The sequence below is a fragment of the Lipotes vexillifer genome, unplaced genomic scaffold, assembly GCF_000442215.2.
Source record: "Lipotes vexillifer unplaced genomic scaffold, Lipotes_vexillifer_v1.1 scaffold1177, whole genome shotgun sequence".
NCBI classification, from domain to species: Eukaryota; Metazoa; Chordata; class Mammalia; order Artiodactyla; family Lipotidae; genus Lipotes; species Lipotes vexillifer.
Window position 1 is genome coordinate 119,389 of NW_006789843.1, and position 20,890 is coordinate 140,278.

A 20,890-nucleotide genomic window follows, 5' to 3' on the forward strand; every position below is an offset into this window, starting at 1 on the left:
CCCCACCCCCTCTGTAGAAGTGTTTTGCATATATTAAGCAAATTTACTTTTAGCATTCCTGATGGCCTACATGTATAACTGCTCTTTGGAATCTCCTTTTATTTCATTGTAACATCGTACTGGTTCCCTCATTAATTAACAAGTTTAGTGAAATCTTTGACATGTGTTCATTTTATATTCATATGACAATGACATTAAAATAATGACGATCCTGGGGGGAAGGCAAAATGGGTAAAGGGGGTCAACTGTATGGTGATGGATGGAAACTAAACTTTTGGTGGTGAGCACACTGTAGTATATACAGAAGTCAAAATATAACATTATACACGTGAAACTCATGTAATGTTATAAACCAATGTTACTTCAATTTAAAAAAGATCGCTTAACACATTTAAATTCAATCCCCCCAAAGACTCCAGTGCTGGGGGGTCACTCAGCCAGGGACTATTAGCCTAATATTCACATCACATCAAGACTGAGGGAGCTGATCACACTGTCTACTCCTTCATTATTTGTGTGTTGATAACACGCCCAAAATCACCTCTACAAGACAGGGTCAAGGGAGAACACAGTCTTTCAATTTAGAGGCTGACACAGTTTTATCAAGGGTGCTCATGAAATCAAAGAGATATTGATTTTTCTAACATTGTGGGCAGTTAAAAGAACGTTTAATAGGACTCTTCATAGATATTTTTGAGCCCATGACAGGGCTGTGCTTATAGAATCCTAGAATTTTAAAATAGTATAGCAAACTTAGAAATCTAGTTAAATCCCCCCATTTTACATATGAATTAAGCAAGCCAGAAAAGCCTAGATGACTAGCTCAAGATCATTAACTAATTAACGGTGAGCTCAGATATAACCCAGTGTCTTCCTCTTAGTCCCATACTCTTTCTACCACCAGGATGTTGGAGCCAACCAGAATTTCACAAGAGATTCCCAGCAATGCTCCCCATCCCTTCTTTCCTTCTTCATACATATACACTCACTCTGAAAAAGAAAGGGAGTGGTGGTGTCAGTGATGGTATGTGATAAGGAAAGAGCTTTGGGCTCAGAAACAGTCTTGGGTTTTTCATCTGGTTTTACTACGTATTTGTATTTCTGAGCTTTAGCGTCTTCATCTGCAAAGTGGGCACAAATAATAAGCTGCCTTATAAGATTATTCTGAGGGTTAATAATAACCTATACAAAGTGTCTGGCATATAGTCGGTGCTCCAAAGTCATAGCTTTTATTAAATGCTTACAAAAATATATTAAAGAACCTACATGCCATAAAAAACCTTTACTCTTTGAGGAATGCACAGTTGACAGTACTGATATTTTCATAATAAGTTAGTTCTTTCATGTGTAAATGAAAGTTATACACCCACCCACATACAGCTGTCTGTTAAAAAAAAAACATCTATTGAATGGACAACTGGCGAACATAAGGCAACTCCACACAAATCAATATTCTCTCTCTACCTCCCACTGTTTCACTTAGATGCTTAAAATAATTCTTACGTCTTTAGACAAAATCTGCTTACTTTTTTTCGTTTGTTTTTGTTTTAATATTTATTTATTTATTTGGCTGTGCCGGGTCTCAGTTGAGGCATGCAGGATCTTTAGTTGTGGCATGCAGGATCTTTTTTAGTTGCAGCATGCGAGCTCTTAGTTGTGGCATGCAGGATCTAGTTCCCTGACCAGGAATTGAATCCAGGCCCCCTGCATTGGGAGCACAGAGTCTTAACCACTGGACCACCAGGTTAAGTCCCAGAATCCGCTTACTTTCAAACTGCTTAAATGAAACATGAACTAGAAACACTGTATTTTTACAAGTACAATAGGCCCTGGAGTATGAGGCAATCCAAATGAGCGCACAGCTCTGTTTGCCACATCCTCTGCAAAAGTGATGGGACCCTGGGTGTGGTAATTAACCGAGGCTCATCCCCACTGATAAAAATAACTGTTTAATACTTCATAGTGAACAACAGGCTTTCATATACTATATAATTTTAAATGTTCTTAAGAAACTAAAAAGAAGATGCTATACCCTCCCTACAGCAACAAAAGCAGGGTTAGGGAAGACTATCCAGACATATTGGCTCACTGGAGGACTAAATTTACATTACAGCTGTATTAGTTTGCTAGAGCTGCTAGCAAAACGAGTGGCTTAGAACAACAGGAATTTATCGTCTCACAGTTCTGGAGGCCGGAAGTCTGAAATCAGTGTTGGCAGGGCCATTCTCCCTCTGAAGGCACTAGGGAAGGATCTGTTCCAGGACAGTCTCCTAGCTTCGAGTAGGTCCTTGGTTGTGGCAGCATAACTCCAGTCTTCACATGGCCTTCTCTCTGTGTGTGGGTCTGTGTTGCATCCAAATTTCTCCCTTTTTAAGATACCAGTTATTGGATTTGGTCCCCTAATGACCTCATCTGCAAAGACCTTATTTCCAAATAAGGTCACATTCACAGGTACTAGGGCTTATATGAATTTTAGAGGTACACAACTCAATCTATAACAACTACCTCAAAGGTGGTTGTAGTGAGCAGCAGATTCTAAAGAAGAGCATTTTATACAGGGAAAAATAGAACATATAAAGGTTAAGAGACAGATTGTGAACTCTGTGAGGGCTGAGATATTTGTCTCTTTCTCCCTTGTATCTGCAGCACTTCGAACAGTGCCAGTTTCATTCAGTAAGTGACTGCTGAATGAATATAAGGTCATTGCATGTCTAAGGAATGGCATGGCCTTAAGTTCATTGTCCCCAGGAAGGTAGGCAAAGGCCCTATTACGAAGAGCCCTGCAAACCACACTAAGTGTAAGAAACTAGGGCTGACATGTTGACGATATTAAGGAATTCCACGGATGCCTGGCACCCGCCAGTTACTCCTCTTCCTCAGAGCACGTGCAAGGGTGCCATGCCGCGAGGGCCGCAAGAAGAAGGGCGCCAGCTCTACACACTCCAAAGTAGAGCTGGGTTCTCCAGCTAAAGCTGTATGTAAGCACATGGTTTGGGCTCCAAGTCTACGTGGAGCCTCCTACTTTGCTCTTTCCAACCCATCCTGCCCTCACTCCCCGCCCTGATGCCCCGCCGCCCCGCCGACTCCTGAAAGACACCAGGCTGTCTCCAGGGATCCGTGAACCCCGCGGGAGGAATCCCGGAGCGCGCTCCAACCCCCCGGCCCCGCCCTCCTTCCCACTGGAACGCAGCGAGAGCGCAAGCGCGCCTTCCAGAGCAGGGCGCGCGCTCGCGAGCTCCCCGCATACCCGTGCTCATCCGGGTCTCGGCGAACCTCAGCCAATGGTGGACGTTCACGACCCTCGAGGGCGGGGCTAAGCCTTCCCTCACATGGGGCCTCTGCTCACAGTGGGCGCTTCCAGGCAACACCAGCCAGTCAGCCGAGAAAAGGGGGCAAAGGCGGAATGTCTAGCGTCTGGGCGAGGACACACGGTTTTGAGATGGAGCATCTGTCGCCCCGTAGAAGCGACTGAAGTGCAAGCAGATTCCCCAGAGCCGCTGTAGTAAACACACTTCAGAAACGTGAGGTGCCGGTGGTCACGTGGGGAGTGCCCCCTCCAATGAGGAGCCGAGGGCGGGGCCAAGGCCGCTGACGCGGCGGTGGCGGTGGAGTCACCCGGCCAGCCTCGGGACCGGTGACCGGCCGGCAACCGTCCAGCGGCCTCGAACACCGCCTCCGTGCTCCGTCCTCACTCCTCTTTCCCGGGCCGAGAGGCAGCGTGGCCGACAGTGGTTAAATTCTCTCTCATTCCTGTCGGCGGCTCGCCTCAGGCGGGTCGTCTGCTCCTCGGGGGCCGCCTCGGTGGGGCTAGGTTTCCGTGACGAACCTCCTGGGGCTGCCCGCGCCCGCTCGGGCCGTCGTGTCGGCTCGATTTTGTTGAACTTGCTCACCCTCCGGCGGTCCGGGGCCCTCGAAGTTATGCGTCTCGTCCAGGAGGTGGCGGCGGGTGCCGGCTCCTAAAGGCGTCACACCCGGACTCCGCTGACTGGGCAACCTCCATTCATCTTCCAGCTGTGCCGCCAGCGCCCTCTCCCTCTCCGTCCCCTCCTCGGACTCATTTTTTCCTTCCCTCCCCTCTGCCGCCCTTTCCTCACTCCTTGGGTGCGGCGATTCTCCTGCGACCGGAGGTGTCGGTTATGAGCCGGATCCCCCTGCCTTGAATTTCTCCGCGGAGGAGCTCGGCGGCTCCCCGCCACCCGCCGCGTCCCCGGGATGGGGGTGAATGCTGTGCACTGGTTCCGAAAGGGGCTTCGGCTTCACGACAATCCCGCCCTGAAGGAGTGCATTCAGGGCGCCGACACCATCCGCTGCGTCTACATCCTCGACCCCTGGTTCGCCGGCTCCTCCAATGTTGGCATCAACAGGTGGCGGTGAGTCAAAATCCCGTGGGAAATTGGTTTCGCTGTTTGCTGAATCAAGACTTCACATGCGATCGGCCAGACCTGAGAATTTAGACCTGGCACCGGCTTGCCTATGCCGTTTTAATTACTGCAGCTGCTCTAAGTATTAAATAGAACGGATTTAGTAGTCCTCTGGACAGAGAGTGCTGTGCTGGCAGCCTGGAACACCTTGGCCTTAAGGTGTGAGTTCCGTGGCTCTGCACTAATGGGAACTCTTCCCCTGGATTTATGGAATGCTTAGTGCTGGAGTTAAAGAAACACCCTTCCAGTTCTCAGTGGCCCGTGGATTGATTTCCTTGGCCTCTTTGTGGCGTTTGAAGGGATTGCGGTTATTAATGTTTACGTTTGTGTGTGTCTAGTTAACTTATAGTATGGAGAAAATCATTCATTCAGTAGAGTCGCCTCCAAATCCGGTTTTCTTCCACCATGAGGTTGCCACAGGCAAAGCAAGGGAAACATTTCTCTTTGCTCGGCTCTCCCTCTCCACTCCTCCTTGTGGTTGACTAGACAAAAACAGTTTCTTTCTAGGCAATGTATAATCCTTCTAGGATTCAGAGCACTGGAAGAAATCTTAGAGAAGCTTTATGATCTTTTCCTGAAACGCCAGGCTAGAGGATTGTTAGGCCCCCTGGTGGAAATGAAACCGTTCTTTCAACAGATTATTGATCACCTACTGTATACCAGGCACTGCTTTAAACACTAGGGGTACGGTAGTGAATGAAACAGATAGAACTTCTTGTCCTTTTCAAGCACATGTCCCAGAAAGCATATAGTATTTAGTGGTGATAAAGGATTTGCAGAAATAGAGATAGAAGGGATGAAAAATATAAGGGGTCGGGGTTGGAGTAGCAGTTTAAAATATGGTGATAGGGAAAAACTCAGAGAAAGTGACAGTTGAGCAAGATGATGAAGCAAGTAATGGATTACAGATATCTAGGGAAAAGCATTGCAGGGAGAAGGAACAGTAAGAGAAAAGGGTGGAAATATGCTTAACCTTTGGAAGGAACAGCAGAAGAAACCAATATGGCTGGAGCAGAATAAGTGAGAGGAAAAGTAGTAGATGAGGTCAGAGATGTAATAGGGCCAGATTGAGTAGAGTTTTATGGGCAGTTGTCACGATTTGGGCTTTTACTCATAGCAAAGTGGGAATAATTGTAGGATTATGAGCAGAGAAGTGATGTGATTTGACGTAAGTTTTAAAAAAACTTCTCTGGCTGCGGTTCTGAGAACAGACTCAAATTGTGGGATGGAGGTGGACAAAATGCAGTAAGACCAGTTAGGAGTCCATTGCATTCATCCAGGTGAGATATAATAATGACTTGGACCATAGTGATTGTGGTGGACGTGGTGACAATTAGTCAAGTGCTGAGTATACTTTGAAGGCAGGATTCACAGAATTTATTGACGGATTGGATATATGGTGTGAGAAAAAGAGAAGGAATTAGGAATGATTTCAAAATTTGACTTGAGAAACTAGAAGGATGGAACTGCTCTTTGCTAAGTGGTCAGTTGAAGAAGCCATTGAGAGGGTGATTTGAGTTCTCTTTTGAACTTGGTTAAGTTTGAAATGTTTATTACACATCCAGGTAGATATAGCAGATAGGTAGTTGGATATATATGGAGTTAAGGACAGAGATCCAGGCAGGAGGTATAAATTAGAGAGTCATCACTTTATAGGTAACTTTTAAAGCCATTTATTAATCCATTCAGTCATTGAACAGATATATGGCATGCATGTAGTACATGTCAGACACTTTTAGGTGCAGGGCTTTCAGTATAAACAAAATAGCTAAAAAATCCCTATCTTGTTGAAGCACATTCTGGTAGAGCCATGAGACTATATGAGAACATTAAGAAAATGAGTGTAGAGAAGAGAGGCAGTCCAAGAACTGAGCCTTGAGTACTCAAATGTGTTGAAATTGTGGACCTGTGGAAGAACCAGCATAGGAGTTTGAGAAGGAACATCTAGGAAGATAAGAAAACCCAGAAGAGTATGGTGTCTTGGAAGCCAAATAAAGAAGGAGAGAGAGTGTTTCAAAGAAAGTGTTGTACCTTTGTCAAGTTGCTGGTCAAGTGAGATGAGGACTGAAAATTAAAAATCATATTTAGCATTTGAGATCATTCATAATCATGACTAAAGTGGTTTCAGTAGTGTCAGAGACAAAAGCCTTTTGGGAATGGCTTGAGAGAGGCTGAGAGAAGATGGGAGACAACTCATATAGAGAGCTCTTTTTTTTTTTTTTTTTTTTTTGCGGTACGCGGGCCTCTCACTGTTGTGGCCTCTCCCGTTGCGGAGCACAGCCTCTGGACGCGCAGGCTCAGCGGCCATGGCGCACTGGCCCAGCCGCTCCGCGGCATGTGGGATCTTCCCGGACTGGGGCACGAACCCGTGTCCCTGCATCGGCAGGTGGACTCTCAACCACTGCGCCACCAGGGGAGCCCTAGATAGCTCTTTTAAGAAGTTTTCCTCTAGGGGGATCAGAGAAATGGTGTAGTTCCTGGAAGAGAACATGAAGTCAAGAGAGGATTTTTTTTGTTTAAGATGGGAGAAATTACAGCATGTTTGGGTACTGATGGGAATTATAAAGAAACTCTATATAAAACACTTTCGTTAGCAGAATTGGTGTCAAAGTTGATTCTGGAAAAAGATAATAAATGTTATATATTTTAATCTACTAATATCTTAACAATATAGTAAAGATTCCCTCTTCATAAGATTGTTAGGAGGATTAAGTTAGTTTAAAAATGTTAAATGCGGGCTTCCCTGGTGGCGCAGTGGTTGAGAGTCCGCCTGCCGATGCAGGGGACATGGGTTCATGCCCCAGTCCAGGAAGATCCCACATGCCGCGGAGCGGCTGGGCCCGTGAGCCATGGCCGCTGAGCCTGCGCGTCCGGAGCCTGTGCTCCGCAATGGGAGAGGCCACAACAGTGAGAGGCCTGCGTACCGGAAAAAAAAAAAAAAAAAAAGTTAAATGCTTAAAATGTGAGTGGTAGTAGTAAGTGCTTATTTGCTGTTTGCTCTTAAATTGGAAGTCCTAGGTAAATAATATCTAGTTAAATGCCTACAGTCAGTTTCTTCTAGAGTACTTTATAAGTTTATAAAACCTGAGCTATAAAATTCTGTAGATTAGGGGTTATATATTGCTTTACTTTGTACATCCAACAACTCACATTGTTAAATAATGAGTGAAATAAAACTCGTAAGCATAAGAGGAATAGTCCCATATTTTCCTTTTTAAAAAGGATTTTTTTTAACTACTAAATATTGCCCTTGATGAGTAACAGATAAAGATGTAAATAATGAAGAGAGACAGACTGTTTTCTTCCACTGAAGGCTGTTATAAAAAGGAGGGAGAGATTTTATTTAATTTGTTCTCATAGCACCAACTACAGTGCTTTTCATATAGTAGTAACTCAGTTACTGTTTGTTAATGAAGTGACTTCCAGGAGTCAATAATTTTATGTTTAAACAACTTTATTAATTTACTCATTGACCATAGAATAAGGTGCAAATTCCTTAGCTTGGCATTCAGGCTGTCTTGTGGGTTTCTGTCTTCTTTCCTTTGTGCCATTTCCTTTTAATCAACAGTATTTCCTAGATTTTTGGATTTAACAGAAAAACAAATTTTTAAAAAATTTATTTTGCCTAAGTAAATTAACAGAACCACCTTTTGATGTTGCCATCATTTCATTTAAAGCAACTAGAGAAAGAAGAACAAACAAAACCCAAAGTTAGCAGAAGGGATGAAATCATAAAGATCAGAGCAGAAATAAATGAAATAGAGACTAAGAAAACAGTAGAAAAGATCAATGAAACTAAAAGCTGGTTCTTTGACAAGATAAAATTAATGAACCTTTAGCCAGACTCATCAAGAAAAAAAAGGGAGAGGGCCCAAATCAATAAAATTAGAAATGAAAAAGGAGAAGTTACAGTGGACACCACAGAAATACAGAGGACCATCAGAGACTACTACAAGCAACTATATGCCAATAAAATGGACAACCTAGAAGAAATGAACAAATTCTTAGTAGGGTGCAATCTCCTAAGACTGAACCAGGAAGAAATAGAAAATATGAACGGACCAATTACAAGTACTGAAATTCAATCGGTGATTAAATAACTCCCAACAAACAAAAGTCCAGGACCAGATGGCTTCACAGGTGAATTCTACCAAACATTTAGAGAAGAGTTAACACCTGTCTTTCTGAAACTATTCCAAAAAACTAGAGAGGAAGGAACACTTCCAAACTCATTCTATGAGGCCACCATCACCCTAATACCAAAATCAGAAAAAGATACCACACAAAAAAAATTACAGGCCAATATCACTGATGAACATAGATGCAGAAGTCCTCAACAAAATACTGGCAAACTGAATCCAGTCGTACATTAAAAGGATCATACCTCATGATCAAGTGGGATTTATCCCAGGGATACACAGATTTTTCAGTATCCACAAATCAACCAGTATGATACACCACATCAAAAAATTGAAGAATAAAATCCATATGATCATCTCTGTAGATGCAGAAAAAGCTTTTGATAAAATTCAACATCCAGTTATGATAAAAACTCTCCAGAAAGTGGGCATAGAAGGAATATACCTCAACATACTAAAGGCCGTATATGACAGACCCACAGCTAACATAATCAATGGTGAAAAGCTGAAAACATTTCCTCTAAGATTAGGAACAAGACAAGGATGTCCACTCTTGCCACTTTTATTCAACATGGTTTTGGAAGTCCTAGCCACAGCGATCAGAGGGGAAAAAAGAAATAAAAGGGAGCCAAATTGGGACAGAATAAGTAAAACTGTCACTGTTTGTGGATGACATGATACTATACATAGAAAATCCTGAAGATGCCACCAGAAAAATACTAGAGCTTATCAATGAATTTGGTAAAGTTGCAGGATACAAAATTAATATGCAGAAATCTGTTGCATTTCTATACAGTAACAATGAAAGATCAGAAAGAAAAATTAAGGGAACAATTGAATTCACCATCACATCAAAAAGAACAAAATACCTAGGAATAAATTGACCTACGGAGGCAAAAGACCTGTACTCCAAAAACTGTAAGACCCTGATGAAAGAAATTGAAGATGACACAAACAGATGGAAAGATGTACTGTATTCTTGGATTGGAAGAATCAGTATTGTCAAAATGACTATACTACCCAAGTCACTCTACAGATCAAATTACCAATGGCATTTTTCACAGAACTAGAGCAAAAATTTTTTAAATTCGTATGGAAACATAAAAGACTGCGAATAGCCAAAGCAATCTTGAGAAAGAAAAACAGAACTGGAGGAATCATGCTCCCTGACTTCAGACTATACTACAAAGCAACAGTAATCAAAACAGTATGGTACTGGCACAAAAACAGAAGTATAGATCAATGGAACAGGATAGAAAGCCCATAAATAAACCCACACACCTATGGTCAATTACTCTACAATAAAGGAGGCAGTAACGTGTAATGGAGAAAAGACAGTCTCTTCAATAACTGGTGCTGAGAAGACAGGACAGCTACATGTAAAAAATGAAATTAGAACATTCTTTAACACCATACACAAAAATAAACTCGAAATGCATTAAAGACCTAAATTGGATATTATAAAACTCTGAGAGGAAAACATAGGCAGAACACTCTTTGACATAAATTGTAGTAATATCTTTTTGGATGTGACTCCCAGAGTAATGGAAATAAAAACAAAAATAAACAAATGGAACCTAATTAAGCTTAAAAGCTTTTGCACAGCAAAGGAAACCATAAACAAAACAAAAAGACAGCCTACAGAATGGGAGAAAATATTTGCAAATGATGTGAGCGACAGGGAATTTATCTCTAAAATATACAAATAGCTCACACAGCTCAATATCAGAAAAAACAAACAACCCAATCAAAAAATGGGCAGCAGATCTAAATAGACATTTCTCCAAAGAAGGCATATAGATGGCCAAAAGGCACATGAAAAGATGCTCATCATTGCTAGTTATTAGATAAATGCAAATCAAAACTACAATGAGGTATCACCTCACACCAGTCAGAATGGCCATCATCAAAAATTCTACAAACAATAAATGCCAGAGAGTGTGGAGAAAAGGAACCCTCCTACACTATTGGTGGGAATGTAAATTGGTACAGCCACTATGGAGAACGTATGGAGGTTCCTTAAAAAACTAAAAATAGAGCTACCATATGATCCTGCAATCCCACTCCTGGACATATATCTGGAGAAAACCATAATTCGAAAAGATACATGCATCCCAATGTCCGTAGCAGCACTATTTACAATAGCCAAGACCTGGAAACAACCTGTATGTCCATTGACAGATGAATGGATAAAGAAGATGTGAAACATACACACACACACACACACACACACACACACACACACACTGGAATATTACTCAGCCATAAAAAGAATGAAATAATGACATTTGCAACAACATGGGTGGACCTAGAAGATTATCACGCTAAGTGAAGTAAGCCCGGCAAAGACAGACATCGTATGATATCGCTTATATGTGGAATCTAAAAAAAAAAATTATACAAATGAGCTTATATGCAAAACAGAAATAGACCCCCACACATAGAAAACAAACTTACTGTTACCAAAGGGGAAGGGGGGAGGATAAATTAGGAGTTTAGTATTAACATATATACACTACTATATATAAAATAGATAACCAACAAGGACCTACTATATGGCACAGAGAACTATCCTCAATATTTTGTAATAACCTATAAGGGAAAAGAATCTGAAAAAGAACATATATACATGTGTGTGTGTATATATCTGTACACACACACACAAACACACATATATATAGTTATAACTAAATCACTTTGCTGTATACCTGAAACTAACACAACATTGTAAATCAACTATACTTCAATTTTAAAAAAAGGGTGCTCTACTATTTACAATAGCCAAGACATGGAAACAATGTAAATTTCCATCAACAGATGAATGGATAAAGAAGATGTGGTACACACACACACACACACACACACACACACTCTCATATACTGGAATATTACTCAGCCATAGAAAAGAATGAAATAAGGTCACTTGCAGCTACATGGATGGACCTAGAGGTTATCCTATGAAGCAAAGTAAGTCAGAAAGAGAAAGACAAATAACATATGATATCATTTGTATGTGGAAGCTAAAATATGACACAAATGAACTTATTTACAAAACAGAAACAGGCTCACAGACATAGAGAACAGACTTGTGGTTGCCAAGGTGGAGGGGGGTGCAGGAGAGGGTTGGATTGGGAGTTTGGGACTAGCAGATACCAACTACTATATATAAAATAAAGAAGAAGGTCCTACTGTATAGCACAGGGAACAATATTCAATATCCTGTAATCATAATGAAAAAAATATCAAAAATAATATATATGTAACTGAATCACTTTGCTGTACACCAGAAACTAACACAACATTGTGAATCAAATATACTTCAGTTTTTAAAAAAGGAGTGCTTTAACATTAAAAAAAAGTTTGAAGGACATTGTTACAAAATAAAAGTTCTTTGATTTGAATAAATTAAGCTTTATGAAAATTCACTTTGCCCCATTTGATCTCAGACCAGTGAAAACTTTATCGTGAATTTGTCATCTTTGGATTTGAGTAATTTATAATATTTCAATTCCTTCCTTCACTTATTTCTTGTTAAAGTTATATGACACAAAAACTTATATGTGAATGTCCATAGAATTACTATTATTCATAATACCAAAAGGAAGAAACAACCTAAATGTCCATCTGTTGATGAATGGCTAAACAAAATATATCTGTACAATGGAATATTATTCAATCATAAAAAGGGGTACTGATACATGCTACAACATGGATGGACATGAAAACATTATACTATATAAACATTATACTATACTAAGTGAATAAGCCAGTCACAGTATCCCACATGCTATTTGATTCTGTTTATATGAAATGTCCTCAACAGGTAAGTATGTAGAGATAGATTAGTGGCTTCTTCGGTCTGGTGGGGGAGGGGTTGTGGGAGTTGAGCTAAGGGGCATGGGGTTTCTTTTTGAGGTGATGAAAATGTTCTAGAAGGTGATGGTTGTACAACTTTGTGAATATACTAAAAACCATTGAATTGTACATGTTGAAAAATAAACAAAACCCCAGAACCCTACTCACCTCTTTAAGGCCCAGTCCAAATGACACCGTTTCCAATATACCTTTCTTTATCATCTTGTCTGGTTGATGAACAGTCTTGTGAGCTCTTATATCATTTTTTGATACTACTTATATCATCCTTAGTAATTACTTCTTTCATTTGTAAATATTGATATAGTTCTCATATATTCATTTCTCCCCTGTTTAACAGATTGCACCTCTTCTTCCTAAAGAGAAGATACCATTCATTTAATCAGAGTTTATTTGGGGTTCATATTCATGGCAGGCACTATTCTTGGTACTGGGGATACAACAATGAATAAACAGAAAAAGTCCCTGCCTTGAGAAGCTTCTAGTATAGGAGGAAAAACAGACAATAAAACAAACATGTCAGGTGGTGGTAATTGTAGTGGAGAGAAATAAAGCAGAATGTGAGAACAGAGATCTAAATGAAGGAGAAAAAAGCTATGGAAATATCTGGGGGAAGAGCCGTGTGTATTCTTCACAATGTCTAGCATCATGTCTTGTACAAAGTAGGCATTTGGTAATTATCTTTTAAATTTTCTTTGTTAAGTCTAGGATTTGGGAGAGGGACAGTTACTTCCCTTAACTTAGATGCTAACGTGTAACAAACTCATAATTTGGAAAAATAATTGTTAATGAACAGATTACTTTTTTTTTTAACAGATTACTTTTGATATTTAAACTTAAACATGTTTATTACACAGTTGATGCTGTCACATGAGAGTCTCTTAATTTTCAGTAACCGAATCTATAAATGTATCCACATCCTTACTTATTCTTTCCTTCTACTGTATGACTTCAGTGAAAGAGATATTGCTTACCCTATTCAAAACCAGTATCTTTTCTCCATTGTATATTCTTGCCTCCTTTGTTGTAAATCAATTGACCATAAGTGTCTGGGTTTATTTCTGGGCTTTCTATTCTGTTCCATTGATCTATGTGTCTGTTTTGTGCCAGTACCATATTGTGTTGATTACTGTAGCTTTGTAGTATCATCTGAAGTCAGGGAGCATGATTCCTCCAGCTCTGTTCTTTCTCAAGATTTGGCTTTTCAGGGTCATTTGTGTTTGCACACAAATTTTAAAATTATTTGTTCTAGTTCTGTGAAAAATGCATTGGTATTTTGATAGGGGTTGCATTGAATCTGTAGAGTGCCTTGGGTAGTATGGTCATTTTAACAATATTGATTCTTCCAATCCAAGAATACAGTGTATCTTTCCATCTGTTTGTGTCGTCTTGAATTTCTTCCATCAGTATCTTATAGTTTTTGGAGTACAAGCCTTTTGCCTCCTTAGATAGGTTTATTCATAGGTATTTTATTCTTTTTGATGTGATAGTAAATTCCATTGTTTCTTTAATTTCTCTTTCTGATCTTTCTGTATTAGTGTATAGAAATGCAACAGATTTCTGTGTGTTAATTTTGTATCCTGCAACCTTACCAGATTCGTTGATGAGCTCTAGTAGTTTTCTGGTGGTGTCTTTAAGATTTTCTAATTTGAAAAGATACATGCATCCCAATGTTCATAGCAGCATTGTTTACAATTGCCAAAATATGGAAGCAACCTAAGTATCCATCAACAGCTAAATGGATAAAAATGGATAAACAAGATGTGGTGTGTGGTGTATGTATATGTATGTGTGTGTACACACACACACACACACACACACACAATGAAATACTATACAGCCGTAAAAAAGAGCGAAAATTTGCCGTTTCCAGCAACTTGGAGGGTATTATGTTAAGTGAAATAAGTCAGACAGAGAAAGACAAATACTGTATGATATCAGTTATATATGGAATCTAAAAAATACAACAAACTAGTGAATATAACAAAAAAGAAACGACTCACAGATACAGAGAACAAACTAGTAGTTACCAGTGGGAAGGGGGAGAGGGATAATAGAGGGGTGGGGGAGTGGGTGGTAAAAACTGTTGGGTGTAAGATATGCTGCAAGGATATATTGTACAACATGAAGAATATAGCCAATATTTTGTAATAATTGTAAATGGAGTGTAACCTTTAAAAATTGTATAAAGTAAAATAAAATAAATACCTTTAAAAATCCCAGTATCTTCATCTGTACTCTATAAACTTCGTTAGCTTTATTGAGGTATAATTGACAAATTGAAATTGTATATATTTAAGCTGTAAGATAGATTTTTTTGATATATTTATTCATCGTGAAGCTCATTTTTGATTATTCACTTTCACCTTTAACGCCGTCCTCTTTTTAAGTTGCTTCCAATCAACACTGAAACATGCTTAAAACCAAATTCTATAAACAAACAAACAACAACAAAAAACCAAACAGGAACAAAACCTACCCTTAACATTCCTCTCCTGAAACTGTGTTTCTCAGTTCCTTTATAGCCACACTTCCTAAACAAGATGTCTAAATATTGACTGACTTCATTTCTTTATCTTCTACTCACCCTTGAACCCACTCCAAACTTGGTTTTACCCACTCCCACCCCCTTCTCCACCAAAACTGTTTTCATCCAAAGGATACTTTAAAACTTTTCATTCCTGGACTTTTTACTGTTTGACACATTTGACTACACGTTCCTCTTCTTCCCTCTGCTTTGGTTAGAGGGTTCTCCTATGTTTGTTTTTCTGCCAGAGCTATCAGTGTTCTTCCTTGACTTCTCTTTTTCTGTTCAACCCTTAAATGCCCCTTAAGTCTGTAATCTCCACCCTCTTTTCCTTATTGCTAGGTAATCTTCTCTCTTCATAAAGTCAGTTACCAATCTATATGCCCAGAATTCACAAATTAGTATTTGCAGCCCAGATCTCTCACCTGACCCCCAGATATGTGTCCACTGTATATAGATTCCCTCCATATTTGAATGTACTATATTACCTTAAACTCAATTTGTTCAAAACAGAGTTCATCTTTTCCCTTACCTCTTTCTCAAAAACAAACAAAAAACTCCAAACTGACTTTTCTTGTGTTTCTTATCTTCATAAATAATACTGCCATTTGCCCAGTTGCTCAGAGTTTACATATTAGGTTGTTAATTGTGTATTCATTTATTCTACAAATAAATGTGTGTCCCTACTGTGTGCCAATCACTTTGCTAATTTCTGTGGATAAAATGGTAGTCAACAGATAAATTCTCTGTCCTCAGGGAGTTTACAATGTAGAGACAGATTTATTCAGAAATAAAGTAATCATGGAAGTACATTCTTTTATCTCCATTGCCACTTCAGCCCATACCACTATCCTTTTTGTGTAGATTTTTCATAGTTTACAAATCATTGTTCCCCTCACCCTCCTCTAATTCATCCTTTACACAACAACCAGAGTCATCTTTTAAAATTGTTAATCTGATCATGTCCTTTGCTATTTTAAAATCCTTCAATGACATTTATTTACCCTTACGTAAGGGTTCAAAAAGCCATAGCATGGTTTAAAATCTCTGTGTAATCTGGTCTTCTGCTTCTTTTCCCAGCCTCCAGGGATTGCCTCACTGAGGCATTTGAACTAAGCATTGAAGTATGAGATGGATCTTAATAAACAGAGAAAAGAGGGAAGGGAATTCCAGCCAGAGGGAAGAAAATTCCAGACTGAGGAAAAAACGTGAGGGAAGGCACTGTATTCTGATACTGGCGAGGAGGTTGATGTAACGGAATCATATCATGCATAAAAGGATAGGCAGTGTTGTTTAGCACTCTTGGTTCAGTGCTTTAGATGGTTGCCTGACTCATATGAGCTTAAGCAGAAAGACAGTTTATTGGCAGGTGTAATTAAACAATCCAAGGGAAATTGGCTTCAGACATGGGTTGATGCTAGGGCTCAGAAGGGCCAAATTCTCTTTGCATCTCCAAACTTCACTTATTCTGCACTGGGTTTTCAGACAGGCTGTCCTCTGGTGGTAAAATATAGCAATAGCAGGTATATAGTAAAAAGCATTTGCTTCTGCCCCAGAAGTGTCAGCAAAAGTCTGTGGCATTTCAGTGGCTCTGTTTGGGCCAATTCTGGACCAGTCATTATGAACCTGATTGTCTGAGCTGGAGTTGTTTGCCTCATGGGTGGAATCAGCTTGACTGGACTGAAGTAACTGAAGTAGAATAAGTAGGAAGTAGGTTGATGTCCTAAAACAACAGATGCCTATTATATAAGAACTCGGATCAGAAAGTGGGACCGAGTCAGAAAAACTTTGACCCCTGTTAGGGAACTATAACTTTGGCATCTGAGTGAATGATAGAGAAAAGAGACAATATAGCAGTGTGAAGCTTTATCAACAGTTCAGTTGAAAGATAATATAGACTTGAATTAGGGAAATGGCTGTGAGGAAGGGGAGGGATGCAAGAGAGTAATTGTAGAGGTGCGATGGATAGTTTAGGTGACTGTAAAAGACAGTTACGTAGAGGAGGGTGAGGGAGAGAGTAAAATGTAAGATTCTCATGCTTTATGCCTCTTTGACAATTAAGCATTAACTAAGTTAGGGATAGATCATATTTAGATGATGACAAGAGTGAGTTTAGTTTAGGTCATGATGAATATGAGGTGCTGCTAAGATATCAGCATGGGAAATGGAGAAAATAGAAGTTCAAGTTCGGGGAGTATAGACATTAGAGCTGTGGATATGGGAGTAATTCCTATATAATTAATAGGTGAAGCATGACTGATAATATTAGATAGAATAAGACCCATCAATACCTTGGAGAATACTGTATTTAAGATGAATAGGAAGTGGTGAAGGAGACTGAAGAGAATCAATCAGAGAGAAAGGGAGTCAGGAAACCAAAGGTGGCAAGAATTTTCCTTCATTGTGCTAAAGAAGGGAGGTTAGGATGAGTTTTGACAGTTATGCAGGAAAAATTTGTCAAAGACTTGGAAATGGGCAGAAGAAATTACTGTGTATCTGAATGCTGGGCATTGAACCCTCCAGAACCTAGAGGACCCTCCAAGAATTATATTATTTTGATTTAGAGATATATATTTTTGTCTTTGATTGACTAGACTGTTTTACAACTCTGCAAAAAGGCGGCAAAAGTTTCATTCTAGAAAACTGGTAACAGAACAAGCGTTTCCTGCCTATACGAATGCAATTATTCCTGTTCATGCCATGCAAATGAATTTTATAGACTGGGCAATATAAATCTCTGAATGTCAGATTCTCATTTGAACCAGTTTTAACATCTTACTGGTTCCTTCATTCATTAATAAGTTAAATAAAATCTTTGCAATATATTCATTTGACATTTGTATGAGAGTCGTGATTTAACCATTTTAAAAATTATACTTTAACTATTACAAAGGCCTTTGGTAAACTTTGGGAAAGCAGCTTCAATGTAGTTGTAAGGACAGAAATCAGGGTGTTACAGAAAGTGTGTGTGTGTGTGTGTGTGTGTGTGTGTGTGTGTGTGGCTGGTGTAGGGGAGGAGGGTGATGATTGAGGTATTGGTGAAGAGAGTTTTTATGGGAGAGGTAAGACATAAGCTGGATGCACAGGTTCTGGACAGGCTGAGGGAAAGTGAATTTTGGGTAGATCATCAGACTTGTAGTCTAGACAGGATGACAAATAGAAAACAAAATATATAGATAAGGTGAGGCCCGAATGTGTAGTCCTTTTAATGACAGCCTGAAGTGAGTTTAGAACATCTGACTGTCCTAAAACCTAGATACTAATCCCTGCTTTCCTATTCAGTAGCAATTGGGCTGACTTTGGGTAAGTCACTCCTTCATTTTATTCATTCAGTAAATGTTCATTAAGAGATTGTTATCTGCCAGGCACTTTGCAAGGCACAAAGACAAAGGTCATAGTTTCTGCCCATAAAGAAACTTTCACACCACTCAAGGACAAATAATTAGAATATAGGATGTTAAACAGGACTTCTGTAGAAATATTCTGGAACTCCTCCTCTCTCAAACCAGTATCTCCCTCCCTCCAACCTCCTACACTTTCCCTTCCCCCAACTCACTCTCTCTCTTTCTCTCTTTCTCTCTTTCTCTCTGTTTCTCTGTCTCACACACATATACACACACATGCACACACCACCTCTACTCCTAATCCCTCCTCCTCCCCCAGGGTTGTCTCTCTTCTGTGCTCCTAAGATTATCCTAATATGAAAAGGAAGATACTAAAAAAAAAAAAAAAAGAAGCCCTCTTATCTGATATCATTGGGACTAGCAGTTAGTTATTTGAAAAAGGCAAGTGTAAAAAATAACATATAAATGTACATCAATTTGACAGCTTTTGATGTAGGGTGGAATTCTAGGTCTGGATTCTCTGTCTCTTCTTTATCCATGTTTACTCCTTAGGTGATGTAATCTAGTCACATACTTGAATATCTCATGCATTTCCTGCCTTGACTTCTATCTTGAGTTACAGACCTAGGTATCCAGTATTTTTACTCAGATTGCAAATAAGCATCTTAAACTTAATTTTGCCTCCTTCTCCACCTCCCACTGTTTCTCTATGTCACATATGGCAACATTCACCTCATTGCTCTGCAAAAACCTAGGAACCATCTTTCCTTCATTGCTTTTTTTCCCTCACAACCCCATCTCTAGTCCTTCAGCAATTACTGTTGCTTTTCTTTCAAAATAATTCCCATATTCATTCAAATCTCACATTTCCACTGCTATCATACTATCCAAGTCACCAACATTTCTTGCAGGACTACTGCAGTAGCCTCCTAACTTCTCTACTTCCATTTTTTATACCTTCCTTCCCAGTCTCTTCCATGTGGAAGCCAGAGTAGTATTTAAAAAAACCTTAATCAAATCAGGTCATTCCCACGCTCAGAATCCTCCAGTGACTTCCAGGATATTAGCATTTCTACTTCTCTACCCGAACATTATATTCCCTTATAACTTAAGAGGGCTCATTCCTTCAGTACCTCTCCTTAGAGAGGCCTTTTCTGACCATCCTGTGTCATTGCCCCTACTCCTTCCCTGCATCTCCCACTTTTCACTTTCTTCCTCCTTGCCCTGTTTTATTTTTCATGGCATTTATTACTACCTGAAATCATTGATTGATTGATTGTTTTATTCCTTTACCAAATTACACAAGAGAGGGGTTGATTCATTATTGGTTCCTCAGTCCTGTAACACAGTTCTCACTGGTTGGTCTAGGGACATTTTGGGTTCCCAAGACTCTTTCAGGGTATTTGTGAAGTCAAACTATTTTTGTAATAATACTAAGACATTATATGACTTTCTTACTGTCATTTTATCATATCTGTACAGTTGAGTTTTCTAAAAGCTACACGGTAATTGATGACACTGTTGGCTATGATGGCTAATGGAATGTATACTGGTGTATTCTTGTGTTTTAAAATTTTTTCAGCTTTAATTTCTCACATGAATGTTGGTTGATATTACTTATAAGACAAAGCTCTTTGGGGTTACTCAGTAATTTTTAAGAATATAAAGGGTCCTAAAGCCAAAAAAGTTTGAGAACTGCTGCCTTAGAACAGCACCTGGCACAGGGTAGGTGTTCACTGTACACTTGTGGGTTGAGTGTCTAAATGAATATTGTTCTGCTGAGTTTGCTAATGGAGTTTCATGTTGGCTTTCATGCATAAATTACACTCATAGTATGATATTGCCTATCATTTTCTTTAAAGTTGATTAAAACCTTAAAGACCTTTGTGAAGCAAAGCAGTACAGAATTCCTTTAGTACATTTTTTTCTTCTGATCTATTATAGCTATCTTATCCACAGATAATTAGAAACTTTTTTGGTGATTTGCCGTTTATCAAGCCTTTTTGAAGCCTTCAATTTAGTTTTCTTTTTACACTCATTCAATCAGTTTATATAAAATGTAAAAAATGTGATTACAATAAGAAATTCAGCTGGCATGAACAAGTTTAAATAACACAATTGACTGTTGACATGCCTAGAAGTTTGATTAGAACAATAATCGGATGTAACACAGAGCAATAGCTTGCTTTTCTTAAGCTGAATTTAGCCATGGCCATCAGTCAGTCAGTATGGCTTTGTATGTTTCACAGGAGTTATGGAGAGATTGTATGATGTCTACATGGAAATAGCAAAAATAGTAATATAAAAGCTGTAACTTTTCTTTTTAACTTGATATTTTAAAATTAATTCTGACATTTTAATTTGGTTTGGATTGCATATTTGTTTTAATTGGGCATTAGAGTTTCCTAGAGATGAAAGAAGGAAAAATGCTGTTTTAAAAATGGGATTCTATTGACTCTAGTTATTCTTGCCATTTTTATCTTATCGCAGCTCTCTCCCCTCAGTAGCAACAATAACAACAAACTAATATCTTAACATTTGTGGTTTTATTCTAGTTTTGCTGTTTTAAGTGATATAAGCCAGCAG

At 39.3% G+C, this 20,890-nt stretch overlaps 1 protein-coding gene and 1 pseudogene across 1 annotated transcript in view; one reads left to right on the top strand and one right to left on the bottom strand.

The window, feature by feature from the left end:
* Positions 1-3,305: 3,305 nt before the first annotated feature.
* The window catches only part of CRY1 (cryptochrome circadian regulator 1), a 95,743-nt gene continuing 78,158 nt past the window's right edge, over positions 3,306-20,890 (top strand). Inside the window, exon 1 of the mRNA XM_007462867.1 lies at positions 3,306-4,370. Within this exon, the coding sequence (XP_007462929.1) occupies positions 4,213-4,370 (158 nt within the window). The 5' untranslated portion in view covers positions 3,306-4,212. The remainder of the gene's footprint in view (positions 4,371-20,890) is intronic.
* LOC103081251 (40S ribosomal protein S8-like) overlaps positions 14,802-20,890 on the bottom strand; it is a 39,988-nt pseudogene continuing 33,899 nt past the window's right edge.